Below are 22,461 nucleotides of genomic sequence, written 5' to 3' on the forward strand. Positions count from 1 at the left end.
CCTTTTACTTTAACACTGTATATAGGCAGGCCTTTAACGAGCTTAAGAAACAACTAGTCTCTGCTCCCTTACTCGCCTACTTTAACCTAAAATGGCCCTTAATGCTAGAAACCGATGCCTTAGATAGTGTTATAGCTGGTGTTTACTCCTAAAAGCAGATAGACGGAGAATGGTACCTTGTTACTTACTATTTAAAGACTATAGTAGATGCTAAGCTAAACTACCCGATTTACGATAAAGAAATACTAGCTATTATTTCTAGCTTTTAGCACTAGTGAGCCTAACTAAAAGGCACCCCTAAGTCTATCTAGGTAGTTTCCAATTATAAGGCCTTAGAATATTTTATAATAATAAAGGCCCTTACGGCCCGATAGGCGTGCTAGGCGGACACCCTATCTTAGTTTAACTTCCTAATTATATATAGGCTAGGCGCCACTAACCGTGCGGACGCTTTTATAAGGCGTAAATAGGATATAAATAACCAGACAGCCGTAAAGATCTTATTATAAACCTAAGCGCTACTATAACTAGAGCACCTTAACCCCTAAATACGGGCAGAACTAAATATAGACTCTTTAAATGCTAAGATATGCCCGGTTAACTCTATAAAACTAGACCTTATTAATAAACTATTATAGGTAAATTATACAGCCCCTTCTCTATAGGAGTACCGCGAAAAGGTAAAGAACGTTTTTAGCCTATAGTCCCTTAAAAGTGGACTACTTAAGTACCGCGAACGGCTAGTGGTAGCAGAGGAATAGAACTTACGGACTTGGCTTATTACTAAAGTATATGCCTAGGTCTCTACGGCCTACCCTAGAAAAAATAAAACCTATAGGATTATTAGCAACCGCTATTACTAGCCTGGAATAATTATAAATATTAACCGCTATATATAGAACTGCAATAACTGCTATAGGTCTATAATTCTATAAGATAAGACCCTAGGATTATTAAAACCCCTCCTAATACCTAACCGCCCCTAGTAATATATCTCTATAGACTTTTATAAGCTACCTCTAGACTATAACGGATATAATATAGTTATAATCCTAGTTAACCGCTTTAGCAAGCGCCCGTTCTTAATTCCCTATTATAAAAATATTAATACTAAAGAGGCGGCCTAACTATATATTTACTACGTCTACTAAATTTACGGACTACTAGATACTATTATATCTAACTACGGGCCGTAGTTTATATTAGCCTTTTGGAATAAATTCACCTAGATCTTAGGTATTAAGCTAAAGCTTTTTACGGTATATTACCCTTAGATAGATGGTTAAACAGAGATTATAAATTAATACTTAGACTAGAGACTCCGGCCTTTTATTAACTACTTCTAGAATAACTAGGCCGAACTATTACCCTTAATAGACTACGCCTAAGCGACCTTACCCTATAACTCTACCGGATTTGCCCCTATTTAACTAGAAATGGGTTACCTCCCCCATACAAGCTTTAACTAAAAAAGACTAGAAGGGCCCCAGACCGTACGCGAAAAACTATCTTATGAGGAAGCCTAGTAGTACGCTAAGCGCTTAAAAGAAGCCTGGAAAATAGCCCGTATAAACCTAGAAAAGGCCTAAAAATTAATGGAATAGTAGGTAAATAAGCATAGGCGCGAGCCTAACTTTACTATAGGCGATATAGTTTGGATTATAATAAAGAACTAGAAGATAGAACGGCCTAGCTATAAGCTAGACTATAAGATGGCAGGACCGTATAAGATTCTTAATAAAGTAGGTAACTCGTATAAGGTTAAGCTCCTAGACTTAATTAAAGTTTACCCTATCTTTTTACCGGATAAGCTACGGAAAGCTATAAATAACTTACTACCTAGATAAAAGAATAAACCTCCCCTACTAATTTAAGTTAATGGCGATAATAAATAGGAAATTAAAGAAATACTAGCCTGTAAACTTGTAAAGGGAACATTAAAGTATTATATTAGTTGGAAAGGATATAACCTAGACCCCACTTAATACCTTATATAGAACTTTATAGGTAGTCCCTATAAGCTTTAAGAGTTCTATAGCCGTTACCCTAATAAACCTAGACCGCTAAAGTACTTAGATAAGTAGATAGAATGCTAGTATAATAAAGATAATAAGCTACTAGAAGAATATAAGGACAAAAACGCCCTAGAAATTTCTTAGTTATATAAGGTCTTAAGATATCTAGGAACTTTAACCGGCGGTTAAAGTTATCTAATTAGTTAGATTCTCTTACTAAGACTTTTAGCAATAAAGCCTAAGGGTAGGCTTTTTTAGAGGGGGGGGTAATGTTACGGCACTTAGCAGATTTTTGCACCGGCAAGTTGCCACAGATTGCCGCATATTGCGGTTACGTGACGCGAAGATCTTATAAAACATTAAACGGCGCTACTCTTCTTCTCCTTTCCTTTCCCTAGCTTTAGATTCTCGTTTATAGATAATCTAATCGTATAGGCTTACGCGTCCCCTTTGCCGTGCCTATGCCTTAATTAACTAAGTCGCTAACAATATGTTTCTTCTTTCCCTCTCTATTAGGCCCTAGTTGTAGTTAAGAGAGATACGCTACTAGGGCTTTAGGTTTTCTAAAGCCCGAGCTAACTTCTCTTTATTAGCCTGCTTTTAGTATTCCTTATAGTGGCCGCCTACGGTCCTTTAACTTACCTGCGTAATACTAGCGTTTAGGGGGTCCCCTAAGCCATCTAGCTTTTAGGTAATCTCCCTAAGAGTTTATTTAAAAAGCGTTGCCCTTTTTAGGTTCTATTCCCTAAGCCTAACTTTATAAAGCCTATGCTGCAATCGCGCTTTATACGCAATAATTTACTACTATTACTTACGCAATCTTCCGCGAGCTTTATGGTATTAAGCAATTGCTCTATACAGCGGATTTCGTTAAAGAGGTCTTTAGTAGTTTTTACCCGTTAGGCGAAGTTCTGGCGGAAGAGCTCTGCTTATAGGTAGGCTAGGAGATATAAGAACTAAAAGTCTACCTATTGTTTAGAATTAATAAAAGGGGTATATAAGAAGAGGTCCTTTAAGCTATATATACGGGCTAAAAAGACGTTAAACCTTTAGTTCTCCTTTATAATAGCTATATAGTATATTATAGCGTTATTAAAGCGTCTTACTATAGGGTTCCTAATCTAGTCTTAGACTATATAGTCTTAAATTCATCCTATAGTAAAGGACCCTTATCCTTAGTACCTAACCGGCAATAAACTAGTTAGGTAATTATCTTCCTTTTTATAAGACCTTTCATGGCCTAGCGCGTGCGTCGCTTATAGTTATAGTTAGCGTTATTAACTTTAAATTAGTTCTTAACTGCGGCGATCCACCAGTTAAAATACTGTTAAGTAATACCGCTAATATTAGGTAGTAACTTCTTAACTAGGGCATTAAGATTTATTTAGCGTATATATTTACTATATAACTTATACTCTTTACTAAAAAGGCAATAGGAGGGCTTTATTAAATTAATAATACTCTATAAGTTGGCTATTTTCTTAGCTAGCTTATTTAGCTCCTTTATATTAGCGGTATTAGGTAGGACGCTAGTAACCTTACTAAGCTCCTATTAAGCCTAGGTATATAAGTTAAACTAGTTTTTAGCATTTATAGATATCTAATCGTTTTAAGATTTAGAAAATAGCTTAAATGCTATTAGTGTACTTTTAGCGGTTTTATCTGCACTAGATCCTAAGGCGTTTTGCGGTTATATCGCTAGCGTATTACCGTTAGGTATAAGCGTCGGTTTTCTTTTTAGAGGTATTATAGAAAAATTAAGCCGGCTATCCTCCTAAGGGGATTAGTAAGGATATAAATGTAAGGTAAGAATATAGATAGGGAGTCCAATAATAGAATAATAGGTATATTGTATAGACAGAGACAAATCCTTAAGGGAAAAGGAGGAGTCTATATGCGAGGTAGAAAGGGTTTTCCTTAGGTATATATAGAGCACATACCTTACGGGCGAGTTACCCCTAAGTTGCTCTAGGGTCGCCCGTACCTTGCGGCTATATAATTATCTACTTAGGTTTTACCTAACACTTTCTATACTTAAGTTAATTAAGAAAAAATAAGCGGACTTAGGATTTACTAGTAAACAGCTAAAAATTAAACTAGCTAAGCTAGTAAAGGAATAGCTAGCTTATATAGCTAGCTTTATTAACTAGAGCATTAGTAATATCTATAAACTATTTATATTAAACGCTAAATAGGCGTTTAAAAAAATAGAAGGCCTTAAAAAAACGGTTTAAGGATTTTAATCCAGTAGCTATTACTAATATTATAGCTACCCTTTTTACTAAATGCGTATAAAACTTTAAGAACATAGAGGAGTTTGTTTTCTGTATTATATTAAACCTTAATTATCTTATTAAAATGAACTAATCTATTAACTACAAACTTCTTACCTAAGCCGCCCTTCTATATAGGGTTAACTCTACTAAATATACTTAGTTTAAGACAATAAAATTAATAAATTAGATATAAGAAAACACTAACCCGCGAGCTTTAGGTAAGGAACTTATTATTTTTAATAGCAAACTTCTAATAAGATACTAAGAGGTCCTCTATTAAAACCTTTGTTTATAGCACCCTAAAGGCTTATTTTAGTGCTATATAAGTTTAATAGGGTGCTTTAGAGTAGCGGCGCGTAACTTAAAACGCGAATATCTTTATTAACCTACAGCTGATTCTTACTATTCTAGTATAAGTAGAAAGCGCTTAGCAGGCTCTATATATAGCGCTTAATGGGTATTAAGAGTGCGGCGTCGCTAGTAATTAAAAATCGACTGTAAATATAGGGTAATATTTATAGTCGCTAAATGCACGGACCTCTTTACCTGCGTAATCGTGACTTAGTTACTAATTTAGCTATATAAATATACCTATAGATATACTATTGGTATAAAAGGCCTAGCTAATCGTTAGTTAGCTAGAAAATTACGTATCTAGCTAGCTACTTAGGGCAGATTTAAGGATCTCTATAGCGTTACTAGCGCTAAGCTAAGTAGATACGCGTATTAAGGGCTATCTACTAATTAAGCCGCTGATTAACGCCGACCATAGGGTAATTAGGGCTATTAGAGCCCTAAGTATATATAAAAAAAGTCCTTCCTACTTAATTTTTAATCGCGGTAGTATATTTACTATTATACCTACTATATAAGATAGCGCTAACTAATTGCGTAAAGATTAATACCGCTAATAATACCGAATTACGCGCTAACGCGTAGTATGTCCTTACCCTTATATATACTATAAAACCTAAAAATATATCTATAACGTACAATCTAAAGCAGAAAGAGTTTAAGGTAATACCCCCCCCCTTCTAAAAGTATCGTAGCCCGCGGCTAACGCGTTATTTAGCTTTAGGCCTTCTATAAATAGAAGCAGTACTATAATAGCAATACCGTTATAGAGGATACGCTACTTCTTTTCCTTATTAAGGAGGTTATAAGCTAGCCCTTAAAAGGGAAGAGCCGTAAAGCTAATATTAACGTACCCTAAGAGGAAACGCGGCTCTTATAGCGGTTAGTTTATAGCTATATTACCGCTTTAACGGACCTTTATTAAATATAAAAGGCTATAGGAATAAATAGCCACCTATTTCTGTAAAAGGATAGCGTTAGAGAGTACTTAAAGACGCTATAGCGAAGGAACGCGTAGCGTAAGAAAGAGCAGTTCGCCAATAAGGGTAGAGATACCCTCTTTAACGGCTATACTAAGGACGAGTTTTAGAGTATTTGCTATAAGCTTTAGGCTAAGGGCGCTACCTTATCCCTAGAGTGCTACTTCTATATACTTATTAATATCCTACTAGGCTACTATATACTTACCTACAGCGGTAATAAACGCTCCGCTAAGATCTTAGATCTATTTACCTTTAAATTTAAGGGCAAAGGCCCTACGCGCTATATGCCCTTAATATACTATACGCGTAGGTAAGTAGAACTAGTATAGCCGCCTTAAAACTATTAGGGCCCTATAAAATAAAAAGCCGCTCATTTATATACTTAGCGGGCTAGCTTTCTATCTCTTATACCGCTAGGATATTAGTATAGAGCCATTTCTAAACTTTAGTAATTATTTAGTATAGTATAATATACGCCTAATTAAGAGCGGTACTAGGGACCGCGAGGCGGCCCTTTTATATAACTTATAGCGAGATTAGGTTATGGGGGTCTTTTAGTATATTAGTATCTTTTTAAAGAAGAAGATATATATTAGGCGAAGCGTTAACATTAAAATGGCGGAGCTTAAGGGGGTTAGTAAGGACTAGATTTAGTACACTAGGAGGTAAAACTAAGAGTAGATAGTAGGCTATTACTTAAACTCTCTTCTATAAGAGTTTATAAGATTAATAGTAAGATACCCCTTATAAATAGGCTGCTTTAAAATCCGCTATGTGGGTATTGCGCCGCCTAACGTATTGCTATTAATAATATAGCCTAAACTAGATAAATAGAAGGGCCGTTTTAGCCTATAGCTATACTAGATTAATAACCTTGCCGCTATAAGGGTTATAACCCTTCTCTTTTACCTCTATAAGGTTATTTTATAGGACTTAATAGCCCTCTATAAGATATTCCTAAGCCATTTAATATAGAGCTACCGTATTTTTTAGTATAAGGTATATAAGGCCTTCGCGTAAAATCTAAAGCCCTACCTATAGGAAGAGGAGAGCCTAAATTAGCAATTAATTCTTTATTAGGCTATACTACTCTTTACTAACTAACTAAAGGCTTTATATACTAAATATAAGCAGATAGCTAGTAAGGTTAAGGGCTTATTAGATTATCTAGATAAGTTCTAATAGGCCTAGTCTTTATAGCTGTTAGCGACTTAGTTAATTGAGATATTAGCACGGCAAAAGGGTCGCGCAAGCCTATATAATTGGATTGTCTATAAACGAGAATCTAAAGCTAGGGAAAGGAAAGGAGAAGAAGAGCAGCGCCGCTTAATATTATATAAGATCTTCGCGTTACGTAACCGCAATATGCGGCAATCTGTGGCAACTTGCCAGTGCGAAGATCTGCCAAGTTCTGCCAGTGCCGTAACATTACCCCCCCCTTTAGTAAAGCCTGCCCTCAGGCTTTGTATATCCGTATTACTCCTATAGGGCGTTCTTATCTTTATATTCTTCCGGTAGCCTATCGTCTTCGCTATACTAGCACTCTACCTACTTATCTAGGTACTTTAGGGGTCCTAGTTTATTAGGGTAACAGCTATAGAATTCTTAAAGCTTATAGGGACTACTAATAAAGTTCCATATAGGGTACTAGGTAGGGTCTAGGTTATAGCCTTTCTAACTAACGCGGTACTTTAGCGTTTTCCTTACAAGTTTATAGGCTAGTACTTCTTTAATCTCCCATTCGTCGTCGCCACTGACTTAAATCGGCAGGGGAGGTTCGTTCTTTTGTCTAGGCAATAGGTCGTTTATAGCTTTCCATAGCTTATCCGGCAAGAAAATAGGGTAAACCTTAATCGAATCCGGGAGCTTTACTTTGTATAAGTTACCTATCTTCTTAAGGACCTTATACGGTCCCGCCATCTAATAGTTTAGCTTACGGCTAGGCCGTTCCGTCTTCTAGTTCTTTATTATAACCCAGACCATATTACCTACGGTAAAGTCGGGTTCGCGCCTATGCTTATTTACCTACTATACTATTAATTTCTGGGCCTTTTCTAGGTTTGTATAGGCTACCGTCTAGGCTTCCTCTAAGCGCTTAGCGTACTACTAGGCTTTCTTATAAGACAGTTTCTCGCGTACGGTCTGTAGTCCTTCTGGTCTATCCCAGTTAAAGCTTATCTAGGGTAAATACCCTATTTCTAGTTAGATAGGTGCAAATCCCGTAGAGTTATAGGGTAAGGTCGCCTAGGCGTAGTCCATTAGGGGTAGCAGTTCGCCCCAGTTATCCTAAAAGTAGTTAACAAAAGGCCGGAGTCTCTAATCCAAATATTAATTTATAATCTCCGTCTAGCCGTCTATCTAGGGGTAGTATGCTATAGAGAGCTTTAGCCTAATACCTAAGATCCGGGTAAACTCGTTTTAGAAGGCTAATATAAATTACGGGCCGCGATCGGATACTATAGTATCTAGTGGTCCGTAAATACGGTAGACGTAGTGGATATACAGTTAGGCCGCCTCCTTGGCATTAATATTCTTATAATAGGGGATTAAGAACGGGCGCTTGCTAAAGCGGTTAACTAAAATTATAACCATATTATATCCGTCGCGGTCTATAGGTAGCTTATAGAAGTCTATAGAGATATACTGCTAGGGGCAATTAGGTATCGGGAGAGGTTTTAATAATCCTAGGGTCTTATCTCGTAAAATCGTGGACCTATGGCAGTTATTACAGTTCCGTACGTAACGGTTAATATCTATAACTATTCCGGGCCAGTAGTAACGGTTACCAATAATTTTACGGGTCTTATTTTTTTTAGGGTAGGCCGTAGAGACCTAGGTATATGTTTTGGTAATAAGCCGGGTTCGTAAGTTCCGTTCCTTTACTACTACTAGCCGTTCCCAGTACCTAAGCAGTCTATTTTTAAGGGACCATAGGCTAGTAACATTCTTTACCTTTTCGCGGTATTCCTATAGAGAAGGGTCCGTACAGTTTGCTTATAGTAGTTTATTAATAAGGTTAAATTCCATAAGGTCAATGGGATATATCTCGGCGCTTAAAGATTTAGTACTTAGTTCTTCCCGTATCTAGGGGTTAAGGTACTCTAGTTATAGTAGCGTCTAGGTTTATAATGAGATCTTTACGGCTATCTAGTTATTTAGGTCCTATTTACGTCTTATAAAAGCGTCCGCATAGTTAGTAGCGCCTAGCCTATATATAATTAGGAAGTTAAACTAGGATAGAATATCTGCCTAGCGCGCTTGCCGGGCTATAAGGGCCTTATAATCCGAAACTACCTAAATAGGCTTAGGGGTCCCTTCTAGCTATACTCGCCAGTGCTAAAAGCTAGAGATAATAGCCAACATTTCTTTATCGTAGATTGGGTAGTTTAGCTCAGCATTTATTATAGTCTTTAAGTAGTAAGCAATAGGGTGCCATTCTCCGTCCGTTTACTTCTAGGAATAACCGCCAGTAATAGTATTATCTAAGGCATCCGTTTCTAGCATTAAGGGCCATTCTAGGTTAAAATAGGCGAGTAAGGGAGCGGAGACTAGTCGTTTCTTAAGCTTATTAAAAGCCTGCTTATATACGGTGTTAAAGTAAAAGGGCCGGTCCTTTATAGTAAGGCGGCTAAGGGGTTAAGTAATCCTGCTATAGTTCTTAATAAAGCGTTAGTAAAAGTTACAGAAGCCTAAAAATAACTATATCCCTTTTACGGTCCGTAGTAGTTTCTACTAATTAATTACGGCCGTCTTTTCCGGATTAGCCTTAATTCTGTCCGTACTAATAATAAACCCTAGGTATTTTATACACTTTACACTAAATTCTAACTTCTTAATATCGGCCTGGAGGCCAGCCTTATAGAGTCATTATAGGACCTTATAGACGTGCTCCTCGTATTCTAACTTATTCTCAGAGTAAATTATAATATTATTTAGGTAGGCCGTATAGAAGTCGTTAAGGTAGTTAAAGAGTACATCATTTATATATCGTTGGTACGTAGCCAGTCCGTTAGTTAGTCTAAAAGGAAGTACTTTATATTTATATAATCTATATCAAGTCTAAAATATAGTAAGATCCACAGATCCGGGGTCTATTTTAATTCGGTGGAAAGCCTAACAGATATCAAGCTTTGTAAATACCTTAGCTTTATTTATTTGGGCCAGTGTCTCATTAAATAGGGGCAGCAAATAACGGTCTTTATAGGTTATATTATTAAGCTTATAATAGTTAATACAGAAACAAAGTCCCCTGTTTAGCTTTTTTATAAAGAAAATAGGGGAGGTAAAGGGGGCCTAGCTAAGCTTAATAAACCCCTTTACTAGGTTATCAACAAGGTACTACTTAGTGGTCTATAACTTAGCAATAGATTGTTTACGGAGGGGGGTATAGCTAAGGGCGTTTTCCTTATCTGACTTAATCTCGATTTTATGGTCGTACGGTTAATGCGGTAAAAATATATCAGATACTACCTTAGAGAATACGTCCTTAAACTTTCGGTATTAATAGGGTAGTTTCTATTCTACCAGCTCCTTGTCTATAAGCTCGCTTTCCTATCCGCTAAGCTCGCTTTCCTTTTCCTTAAGTATTCGGTTAATTTTATATAAGCTAGTCGTAAAAGTAATAGTATTAGGCTAGACCAAGTTCTAGTAGAATCCTACGGCGCCAATACAGCAGATATTAACTGGTGGGAGGTCCATAGGTTTCCTTACAGCCGTTTACTAGACCGTATTTTGCGGTTTAGGGTTTGTAATCTTTCTTAGCTCCTATTCCATCTTCCGCAAGTTATCCCTCCGGTTTATTAATTTAGTATAGCGTCTAACGTTTCTTACTATTCTTTATAGCTATATAAGGCCTAAGCTCTCTATAGGGGGCTTTTCTAGGTTATTACTAACTTCCTAGGTCTTTAATGCGGGTAGCGTAATATAGGTAGTCTGGGGGCGGCGTAGTATATAGATCCGTTGTAAATTAAGCTGTACGTCTTTCTTAAAGGCCTAGTCCCTATACATAGCATCGGCCTAGTAAATAGTATTAATCTAGGGCCGTATGAGATTTTCTATTATAATGCTGATTTCTTTCATAAAGGAAGGAGTTGGGGGTAGGGTTTCGGGCCAGATAAGCCATCTACTCCGTATATTTAGCTATAAGCCTAAATAGGCTAGCCATTTTCTTCCTAAGATTATATTATAGCTTCCTAGGTCCGTAATAAGGAAGGGGACGTTATATTGCCTTTGTCCGTTAACACGAAGGTAAATTTATAATATAGTTATAATGGGTAGTCCTACCCGTCCGTTATACCCATAAATAGGAATTAGCTTAGGCAGTTCTTCTAAAGGCGCATTTAAAAAGTTAGCCAGTTTTATAGCGCACTTTATGTTAATTAAGGTAAGGGTATTTGCTCCTAAGTTAGCTAAAGCAGAGGTTAAAACTTAATATCTATTGCGGAATAAAGTATAAGGGATAGTGCAGCTTCTTTCATTAACTAGCCGACCTAGATTAATATATGACATATTAATTTCTTTTAACCCTAGAAAGAAGTCTTCCCCTAGGGTTCCTCTTTTTCTAACTCTATACTATCCTCCTAAATTAATAGGACCTTATTTGTCTTTACCTTTATTAGGTAGTTTCTTATAGGGTAGCCAGGTTAACCGCATAAGAAGTAAGCTCCTTAATCGCTAAGGGCCTATATATAGGGGTCGCTGTATATAGGCCGGGTGTATACTAGACCTATAGTAGGGGTAGCTGCGCGGCTAGCCGCTGGGTTAACTATAGGCTGAGCGGCTAGTGCTATAGGGGTTGCCAATTATGCCGGGGCACTACGGGCCGTTCTCGTAGTACTTATAGCCTAGTTTGCGAGGTTTCTAGTTTTCAGCTAATTGGCGCGTGCCTTAATTCAACGGAGGCCTTAGTTAATAGCTAGGTAATGGTTTATAAGTTCTTTTAACGTCTATATTATAGTATAAGCTAGTAATACGGCCCGCTATAGGTCTAGGGTAAGCTTATTAAAGAGGTCTGGTAGTAGGTCTTCCTAGGGGATCTAGGCCTATCCTACTAGGTATAGAAAGCGGGTCTAAAAGGCTAAAAAGATCTCCACTGTTTTTATATTTAGACTTTTATAGCTAAGGCGGGCGTTCTATACCCTAAAAGGGTCCTTATAGATAAAAGATAGGTAGTTAATTATTTCTTTCTTTGAGACGAAAGGGTCTGCTAAGTCTGCAGTGTATTACAGGCGTAAATACGTCTAGGCGTCTCCGCCAGTACGGCTAAAGACGTAGACCATCTTAGCTTGGGGGGTAGGAAAGTGGTCAGCATTGACTTCGAGCTTATCCCGTAATTGAAGCTTCCAGTTATTAAATGTCGGGTCTGTTCCATCTATAAGTAGCGGGGGATCTGTGACCTTTGCTAACCACTTTAGTACTATATAGGCCTTAGTAGATCTACTAAGGCGCTGGGATAGGGCCTAAAGAACTATAGCAAGTCTTTAGTTATCTAATAATGACTTATTATTAGATATAGGGGTATCTCTAGCTTCGAGCAGCTCTCGCAGTTATTTAATTTCGGCATTAGCTGCCGCAAGCTCCGCCTAGGGGGTTAAAACATTAATTGTTTCTTTATCTGAGGTATTTAAGGGTCCTATAGCTGCTTTACCTACTACTATGTTTCGTAGCATAGTGGTAGGGGTGTTAGGTAATTCCGGGTAATTTCTTTAGGGGTTTTAGTTTATGCGTGTCTTATAGGTCCTTTCCTTAGGGTTTTATTTTTTCCCTTAGGGTCTTATTCTGTGTTCTTGTCCTATTTATAGTCTTGTAGATATTTTTTAAGTTCCTTTTTAGGAAGAGAGAGTAGAATAAGCTTTAGATAATATTAGCGACTCAGTTAATTAAGACATTAGTACGGCAAAAGGGTCGCGCAAGCCTGTACAATTGGATTATCTATAAACGAGAATCTAAAGCTAGGGAAAGGAAAGGAGAAGAAGAGTAGCGCCGCTCGATATTATATAAGATCTTCGCGTTACGTAACCGCAATATGCGGCAATCTATGGCAACTTACCAGTGCGAAGATCTGCCAAGTTCTGCCAGTGCCGTAATAATAGCTTTAATTATTAATATCTAAAGGCCTTATATTTTAACTAGAAGCCCCTTTAGCCATAGCTATAGTAGTAGCTATAATATAGCCTTACGGCCGGTCTACTAACCCCCTATATCCGCCTATAGAAGTAGCCCCTTTAGCTCCATCTATTATAGGATTTAGTATATATATATCTACCTAGGTAAGCGCTATAGGCTCTCCTTTTTATATAGTTTTACTACTACCGCCGCCGTAATAGCTGCTGCTATAGCTATAGCTAGAGCTATAGTCCTAGCTAGAGCCTAGGTCTAGGTCTCTACCTATATACTATATAAGCCGCGTAGTAAACGTTATATAGGCCCTTTAGTATAAGTAGACTAAAGGGCTAGGAGGTAATCCTTTTATAATAGCGCTAGATTCTAAATAGGGTACTAAATAGCGGGCTAGCTAGTAAAAGGAGGTTTAATAGTACTCCCTACAGCTTAAGGTTATTAAGGAGATTAAGTGGGTTACGTAGGTCTAGAAGGTTAGTAAGGAAGCGGCTATATAGTAGGTTAATCTACAGTAGGAGCAGATGTAATACTTACTAAATTAGCTTTATAAACGGCTTTAAGCGGGTAAAAAAGCTTTAAAATAGTTATATATATAACTTCTAATAAGATACTAAGAGGTCCTTTATTAAAACCTTCGTCTATAGCCCCCTAGAGGCTTATTTTAGTACCATATAAGTTTAATAGGGTGTTTTAGGGTAGTGGCGCGCAACTTAAAACGCGAATATCTTTATTAACCTATAGCCAATTCTTACCATTCTAGTGTGAGTAGAAAGCGCTTAGTAGGCTCTATGTATAGCGCTCGACGGGTATTAAGAGCGCGGCGTCGCTGGTAATTAAAAATTAACTGTGGATATGGGGTAACATCCACAGTCGCTAAACGCACGGACCTCCTCGCACGCGTAATCGTGACTTGATTTAGCTATACAAATGTACCTGTGGATATACTATTGGTCTAAGAGACTTTCGTAAGGTTTCTTAGGCGACCCGACTTGTTTTATATGTAGAGCAGTCACCTTCTTTAACGAAATTGTTAAAGCTACCTATGTAAGGTCTAGGGCTGTATATAGGCTTAAAATAATTATAAGAACCAGCTCTATAATCAATTAACTTTTGGGCCTTATATATACACCCGTTGCGACACCCGTTGCGACGTCTGTTGCGACGTCCGTTGTGACATCTGTTGCCTAAATTTATATGGGGATATATAATCTTTAATAAAGTTAATAAAGCTACCCACGTAAGGCCTAGGGCTGCATATACTCTTAAAATAATCGCAAGAACTAGCTTTATAATTAATTAACTTTTAGGCTTTATATATATACCCGTTATAACATTATAGCTAAGTCTGACGTCCTTAATAACTGGTTTTTTTTTTGGCGAAAATAATCTTAACTTTAGGCAGCCGTGGGCTAGTTTAAACCCAATATTTATAAAATATTGGGTCGTCTCTCTAATCGATTAGCTTTTAGTAGTATTTTATGCCGTTATGGTTAAGCAATTCAACCGCGAATATAGGGAAAATCGTAAAATAGGCTGACGAGGTCTACAAGTGCTACGAAACCCGCTCAGACGTGATTCCGGTGGTTTCGCACAAACGTAGTTAGTCGGCTTGCGGACCGATTGAAAATCCACACCAACGGAATCACGTCTGAGCTTGCTGAGGTAAGGATAAGAGTGCGAGCGGCGAATTCTATTACAGCACTGAGCACGAGGACTGGGACACCGACGATGAAGTTGAAGAAGCAAATGCAGCAGACGACATGATCAAAGTTATTGAGGGAGACTGGTGACAGACAGTAGTCGCTGGGTTGTTACTTTATTGATTCTTGTGACAAGTTATAATCGTAGTCAAATCATGGCTCGTTGCGCAATGAACACTACTTCTGAACTCCAATCCAGTGCCGACCAAATGAGCCTCGAAATGAGTTGAGCTACACTCGCTTGTCCACCGAAGGTTGGAATTTGTGATGCGAATAAATGACTGAGTTACGTTGAGCGGCATTCTAACTCCCCGGAACTCAGGATCGGGCAAAAGAGTACACCGTGCTTGACTGTGTTCTCCAAGCGAAACCTATATTGTGCTCTCTCGAGATTATAGTCGACACATCCACTAACCATGCACAGCTGCAGTTTATTGCACCAATTTTTCTTCCTACCAAATCTTTACAAATTTCCAGATGATTCTATCAGATAACTTATTTCCAGTCCTCCCTAGCTTCTGCAGCCCTTTTTCTACATTAATCACTATGGGCCGAAGCGTCTACTAGTCCAAAATCTGCATGATATAACCTCCCTTTGGCACCGGAGTGATGGAACAGTGCCTCCATTTATTATGCTGTTCTGCCGAGCACCTTAGTCTCCCATTCTAATTGTGACACAGAAACTTATTCGAAATGCGATTCCGGAAACCGAGCTAGCCTTCGGTTTCCAGTGGATGGAACCACGGCCGCCTGGCGGGGCCAGCACAACCTGCCCGTCAAGCAGCGTAATTACATGCCCGGACGAGATAGAGCGGATGACAAAGGTGAAATTGTGCGAAGGGATACTGCTGGACGGGTTGTGGTTTTCTAGGAGGTCTGCGGTAAAGTTTTCGGAGATTGTAGTGGGCATGTAAATGATGGAGTTGTCAGGGTCGGAGATGGATTTAGAGCTGAATTGGTTGAGGCTTATGATGACGTTTTTGGCCCGCGGAGAGCTGTTCTGTTTTCGAAGCTGAAAGGCGGAGTCAGGCAGTTTGCCCTGGGCGTAGTAAATAAGATTAGCCCGCCAGAATGTGGTTTGGTCAGGTGTCTAAGCAAACCTTAAGCGGCTCGCGGCCTTCTTCAGACGCTGTCGTGGGTTTGTTGGACGGATGAAGTTGGTGTCGACGGTGGAAGGGATAGTGCAGAATATAATACAACTAGCGCAATGTTAATACAGCATAACGTAAGCACACTAAATCCTCATGCCAAGATGCGTGGCGTTCTGCAACCCCCCTTCGCACGGCTAAACTGCCGGAATGCTAGTTGCTAAGGATTGCGTGTCGTGAAAGCTTTGGAGCCATAATCTTCTTTGATCGGCCTTTTATACCATTGCTCCGAAATTTGAAGACATGCCGATAGTCGTGATGGAGCAGGGGGTACAGCTGAAGCGCCTTTTCGTGCCATGAATCGAAAGATCGACAGGGTGATCAAGACCGCCGTATTTTTCTCGCTGCAACCTGATTTCTTGTGGGGAAATGGCTGAACAACAATGAGATATTGACCACAACTTCATAGACTCGCGAGGGAAGACTTGAGATGCTTGAACAATGGTAGTGGTTTCGGCACGGTGGGTTTCTCGCCACGCAGGGAGTGACGTTGGTATTCTTTCCTTAAGCGTACCTCTCTGGGGTGCTACGGTACGGTTGCTAGCGAAGTCGGCTTCCGCCCATAATGTTTGTAATAGCGCTAGTAAGGGGGGTCCCTGCTGCAATCGACTTATCCTAATAAAGTAATAGGCCTCATAACACCAAAATCTTCAAATCTATTACTCCGTATATTGTCTATATGTATCTAGTGCTTTATAAAAGCTTTGCCTTAAGGTCCACATGCTGTTCCAACCTGTCGAATTATATAACCACCCAATATCGTGTAGTAATTGGTAGTCGCGTCGCTGGTCACGAGTAAGAGTTGGAGGGTGTGGCATGGGCCCTATCCCTTAACCCGCCAACGTCCACAAGGTAGGTGGTCCGTGCGGAACAACAGAATCAAAAGTACGCGTATGGTCACGGAGCCTTGATCTTATTGATTCTATTGGCCAACCCTTATCGATAACGTGTGGACGAATTTTGGCGGGTTAAGGGATAGGCTCTATAGGCTGCTGGTTCTGGTTCTCTACCATTATAATACTCGTGTAGAACGTGTATTCTGTACGCGTCGAGGTAGATTTTGGTGTTATGAGGCCTATTACTTTAGGCCACTGCTAGTTACACACCCCCTAATCACTGCGCGCACACCCCCCAATTGATACGCGCACACCCCTCACTGAACAGGCTTAGATTTTTCCTCTTTAGGTTAGAACGTCACGTGTGTTTGACTTGTTTACATCTGCATCAGTGCGCAACGGTTGCGCGCCCATACCCAAATCAACACCTCGCATTTGCATTACTTTCCTACATCTGCCATGGCTCTTAGCCTACCTCCGTTGAAGTTGTACGATTGCGCGAACTTTACCCTTGGTGATATCAACAAGTTCGCTAAATCGCAGGGCTATGCGGTGTTACAGGTGGTGAGAATGGCGGCGGAAGTTAAGATGCCTCTATAGATGGCTTGCTAAGTTTTTAGCAGTAATATTTCACAGGCTTACAGCCGTCGTGGGGCCTCGCCCTTTTAACACGACTTTACTGGTGGGTCCTTTGGCGCATTCCAGCTCTGGTTTGAACTCTACAAGTTATACTACAGTCGAAATTAAGACTTAATTGTGGTGGCACAGTCATAGAAGTTGTATTTTAAAAGTTTGATTTTCGCGATGCAGATGCATACAAGTCAAACACACGTGACGTTCTAACCTGAAGAGGAAGAATCTAAGCCTGTTCAGTGAGGGGTGTGCGCGTATCAATTGGGGGGTGTGCGCGCAGTGATTAGGGGGTGTGTAACTAGTAGTGGCCTTACTTTATTATTAGGATGAGTCGATTGCAGCAGGGACCCCCCCTTGCTAGCGCTATTACAAACATTATGGGCTGTACCTCCGTAAGCCACATTGCCAAGACGCTAGTACCCTTCATCCATGCGCACGCACACCTCCATTGTGTCACGTGTGAGCCAAGCCAACTTTGTTCTAAATCAAGGGTGCCTGGTTATCTCATAAATCAGACCCCCGGTGGATCGTTGGTACGTGCACTACGCGCACGGTGCGGGCATACTGCTCCTTATCAACCAACGAATTTTCCACCGAGGGTCTGAGAGCTTATGGGCGCAGCTTTGGTGGTAACTCATAATTTTGAAAATCAAAATTTCCTCTTTTTTATCTTGTTTTATACACCACAACTTAAATATATAAGTTATAATATCTTTTGTTAATGTAATAGATTCTTTAAGTAATTTTATATATCGATATATATATTATAGTCCTATATTTATAATATTAAGTGGGGAGATACATTGTTGAAAAAGGTGAATATTTCTCTAAAATTTCTCCAACTTGAGAATTTTTTGGACGAGTTTGGGTAAATTTTAATCGAATGCGACCGATTGCCCATATCTAATATTTTATATAATATAGCTACAACGTTGTTTTTCGATGCAATAGATAGAGAAGCTAAAGAGCTCCTACCTCGTAGTATTTTTATAATAACTAGACGTTGTGAAAGGGTCGAGATACGGCAGTGAAAAAGGTGATTTTTGGTGTATTTTGACGCTCCGTTACCACCAAAACGACGCCCATAAGCTCTCAGACCCTCGGTGGAAAATTCGTTGGTTGATAAGGAGCAGTATGCCCGCACCGTGCGCGTAGTGCACGTACCAACGATCCACCGGGGGTCTGATTTATGAGATAAGTGCCTGGCGGCAACCTCACCGATTAGGCTGCACGTTAAACACTGATCACTAGCGCCGCTCTGCATTATTGCTGCCCGAATTTACACATCAAAGAAACATCATATCGCAATCCTATTGCGTATCAATATCGTCGCCTTATTTTATTTTATTGCCCCCTCGATTCTACCCTCAGAATTTCCGGAGGCTGGTGCAACACCGGCCCATTTAGCTATTCCTGAAATATGACGCCTGAGTCGCCAATTGGGGAGCAGATGGCTCCCTCCTCTCCCGAAAACCAAGACTACGCTCCCACTGTTAGTGCCTCTCCCGACCCGCCTACAATCTATCTCGATAGTGACGGAGATCTGCGGCTACGTGTCACGGCGAAGGAAGGCCATACCCAAGACTTCGTCGTGTGCTCAAAGACGTTAATGCGCCTGTCGCCAGTCTTCAAGGCGTTGCTTTCCGGCAGGTTTAGGGAATCGAGGCCAACGGAAGGGGAATGGATTGTGCCGCTACCGGACGACGATTGTGAGGCTGTGCTAACTCTCCTAAATATCATTCACGGAAGTTTCGGCATGGTTCCTGACAAACCCTGCCTAGAAGATTTATATTGGATCCTATGTGTTGCAAACAAATACAACATGACGGAAGCAGTTCGTCCTTGGGCTGACAACTGGGCGAAGCTGGCAGAGGAAGCACAAAAAGACAAAATAGGAGGTAACCCTGCAATGTTGACGTTTGTAGCATGGGAACTCGGGCACCAGGAACTCTACGCGAATATAGTCCAAAAGTTCTTGGGCGAATGTTCCATCGATGAGAACGGCCGTCTAATAACACCTAAGGGCCTCTGCTTAGAGGATTACGACCAAATTGGGCCACTAGACCTGCTCAGTATGCCAGACCATTTTGATATTCCTCTAGAAAGCAGGAACGCTAAGTTCTTCTAATATTTCTGTAGAGAAAATCGGCGAATCAAGAAGGACCATTGTCCAATCTGTCCTCAACCTGTTTCATAATTTGTCCAAAACCCTGCTGGATGGGGACCATTGCCGCAAGCGAACAATCGCAGCAAAGGACAGCATATTCTGCGATTATGTTATCTTCGGAAGTTTATGCAGGGCAACGTTCAAAATTAGAGGCTTGCTTCTACCGGAATCAGCTGACGACATTGTGGAAAGCGTGAATAGCTTCTGTTCTTCCGCCCAAAACATTATTAACTCCATAATTTGCATTTCTAACCACGGCACCTGCAGCCCAGCGCCGAATCTGGAGAAGAAATTGGACGAAGCATTAGCTGTGTCTCGAGACGTGATTGTGACTCCTAGCCACAAGCGCTATATGAAGAAACAACGTCAGAAGACCGGGTTACACGAACCACTGCCTATCCAAGGGAAAGGGAGCGAAGGAAAATGAAGCATCGGATGAAGTATGGGACGCAAGGAATTGATTTCTGCCGTGATAATGAGTGGTTTTTGGTCCTGTGATCGTTCGGACACGAGGGGAAGCCGGTTTCGCTAGCGACTGTATGTAAGAGGTCCGACAGTATTCTCTGAAGCAAAAGCAGAAGCGACGGGCGTTGCAACATGCTCTACTGTATCTCGTCATTCCATCATAGGGTTAGTGGGGCATCCAAATAAGGACCCTCTCACACACCGAAAGTCGTCCTCGTTGTTATGGTCACAATTCCCCATCTTTGTATTGTACAGTCGTCGAACAGTCGCTTTACAGTTGATTTTACCGTTGATTCAGTTGATAGTCGCTCACTGTCCTCAAGTTCGGTTCAATCTACTCAACCTGTCGTGTGCCCAACTCGACTGTCACATAAACTCATTTAAATAGACACGGCCATCCGCGAATACCAGCTTGACCACCGCCTCGTGCCCATTGGGCTTCGGCCTGTGATTGCGGCGTCTGACCAAACGTGTTATATAGTAGTCAGAGCCGACGCGCTCCTTCCACCAGCAGCTGCTTTACCATCGCCCCGCGTCCGCGTCGCGTGGCCCACCGCAGCGGTGTCCGTCCTTTAGTGTCCTCGGAGTCCAGTGCGACGCTTTTCTCAAGCAGCAGCTCGACCACGGCCTTACGCCCACTCCCAGTAGCCCACGACAGCGGCGTCTGATCGTATTCGTCCTTGGAATCCGGATTGACGCCGTTCTGTGCTAGTAGCAGCTTCACTACCGCCTCGTGCCCCTTCTCTGCTGCCCACGATAGCGGAGTCCGACCGTTACTGTCCTTGGACTTCGGGTCGACTTTGCCCGTTGCCAGGAGCAGCCTCACCACCACGTCATGCCCGTGCGCTGCGGCCCACGATAGCGGTGTTTGACCGTATTTGTCCTTGGAGCCCGGGTCGACAACGTCATTTTCGAGAAGCAGCTTCACCCCGGCCTCGTGCCCCTTTTCTGCGGCTATCGATAGCAACGCCCGACCACCATTGCCCTTGGAGTCCGGGTCGACACGGCCATTCCCGAGTAGCAGCTTGACCACCGCCTCGTGCCCACGTCGTGCGGCCCACAACAGGGGTGTCTGGCCATATTTGTCCCCGGAGTCCAGATTGACGCGGTGCTGAGCCAGTAGCTGCCTCAATACCGCCTCGTGCTCGTTCTCTGCTGCCCACAACAGCGGCGTCCAACCGTCGTTGTCCTTGGAGTCCGGGTCGATGCCATCCTTTCAGGGTGGGCGATCAATCAACTCAATCAACCGGGGGCCTCTAGTTGATTGAGTTTAAGGCTTAAGTAAGCATGCTCTATAGTTGATTGAGTTGATTCAACGAGATTCAACCGGCTTATATAAGACTATCACCAGTCTTGGCATCGTGTTTTGTGCTGTACTGCTTACCTTACTGCCCTGCCTGCTGCCTTTCCTGCTGCCCTGCCTGTTGCCCTGCCGGCTTACTTGCCGTATTTTCACCCCGCTTAAGCTTTCCGTCTACTATATTGATTACGCCTTCTTTGTCCCACGAACTTAATGCCATTGTAGCGCCAATTGTATCAGATTGTAGTTGGTTTCGATTTGCAGTGAGGAGCAAGCCAGCAAGGCTGAATATTCGTCCCCGGTTCTGACGACATAGCCGGTATAGAGAGCAGATCAAGAGCCATGCGAGCCAGTCGTGGATATTCACCGCTATTGAGCTTTAATATCCAATAGGCAATAGGATCGGTGCACGCGACGTCCTCTCGATGTCCGCCTCGAGCAAGCCACTGTTCGTACTCATCGTGATTGTCGTCAATTGGTGTAATTGGAGCAAAGCCACCGCGGAAGTAGTCATCTATATCAGATGAGGCGACGCGCTGCTGGTGTTTTGATACTTGATCAGTGGTAGAATCAATAGGGGGATCTTTGTATTCGGGCCGGAGCTTTTGAAGAGCTTCTTGAGCTGCCGTTTTCCAGTGAGCCCGTTCCTCACCGTCCCAATATTTATCAGCAAACGTCCATTTGATTGCTGGATGTAGAACCGTTGCGGCGATATAGGCAGGCGATCGATCGGGGAGATTGTAGTACTGATTTAGCTTCTCCCAAGCTATATTAATATTGTGGCGGAAGTGAGACTCTTGGTGGTGTTTGTACTCAACTTTTAAGCGCTTAAACTGATCAAGCAGATACTCAAAAGCAGGGAGGACTTCCCACAGAGATCCGAATTTGCCTAATTTGTAAGCTAGTAATACTCAATTGGAGTTAGTTAAACTCACCTTCCTTGATGCGGCTCTCCAAACGCTTTGTGGCTATCTTAAGAGGTTTTAAAATCGCCAGATATTCGGTCAACGTACTCCAATCCTCATCCGTTAGATAGTTCTTAACTATCTTAGGCTCCTGGCGGTGGTCTGGAGGCGGTAACTTGGTACCGTTAGCAGTAATCCTATCCCAGTATATCTTCCGCTTAAGAACTTCTTCGCCGATAATACGATCAATGGGATTTCTAAGCTTTGTTGCCCGCTCAATCGCTGCCTCTATTGAGTTCCAGCGAGTATTAACTGGCTTAATCGGAAGCAGCTTGGTGTCGGCTTGCGCAGACTCATCCTGGTTAACGGCGACAAGCTTGATGTCTTGAATTTTGATGAACTTATTGACGCGCTGTTCCGAATCAAATATCCATATTATAATATTATGCAGCTTGCCCACAGGGCCAAGCTTCCTCCAAAGCTTGAGCTGAGCAATTAGCTCCTTATCTGATTGATTCTCTTTTTCAAGTGTCCGCATCGACTCTAAATAGAACCATGCG

At 41.3% G+C, this 22,461-nt stretch overlaps 3 protein-coding genes across 3 annotated transcripts; 1 reads left to right on the top strand and 2 right to left on the bottom strand.

Moving 5' to 3' along the window:
• Positions 1-14,908: 14,908 nt before the first annotated feature.
• On the bottom strand, positions 14,909-15,614 carry K441DRAFT_727791 (uncharacterized protein; the record flags this gene model as incomplete). The annotated part of the gene is made up of 2 exons (XM_067654162.1): positions 14,909-15,486; positions 15,548-15,614. Coding segments are annotated over 2 exons (454 nt in total), but the record flags the coding sequence as incomplete, so codon positions are not given.
• Positions 15,615-18,296: 2,682 nt separating this feature from the next.
• On the top strand, positions 18,297-20,118 carry K441DRAFT_663672 (uncharacterized protein). Its single transcript, XM_067649232.1, has 2 exons — positions 18,297-19,136; positions 19,204-20,118. Exons 1-2 carry the CDS (start codon positions 18,485-18,487, stop codon positions 19,656-19,658), a joined length of 1,107 nt encoding a protein of 368 aa, XP_067501503.1. The 5' UTR covers positions 18,297-18,484; the 3' UTR covers positions 19,659-20,118.
• A 290-nt stretch (positions 20,119-20,408) lies between these two features.
• K441DRAFT_453105 (ankyrin) lies at positions 20,409-20,840 on the bottom strand (the record flags this gene model as incomplete). Its single annotated transcript, XM_067641714.1, has 1 exon — positions 20,409-20,840. A coding segment is annotated over one exon (432 nt), but the record flags the coding sequence as incomplete, so codon positions are not given.
• Between the last annotated feature and the right edge of the window lie 1,621 nt (positions 20,841-22,461).

The sequence above is a fragment of the Cenococcum geophilum genome (assembly GCF_001692895.1).
Source record: "Cenococcum geophilum 1.58 unplaced genomic scaffold K441scaffold_34, whole genome shotgun sequence".
Taxonomy (NCBI): domain Eukaryota; kingdom Fungi; phylum Ascomycota; class Dothideomycetes; order Gloniales; family Gloniaceae; genus Cenococcum; species Cenococcum geophilum.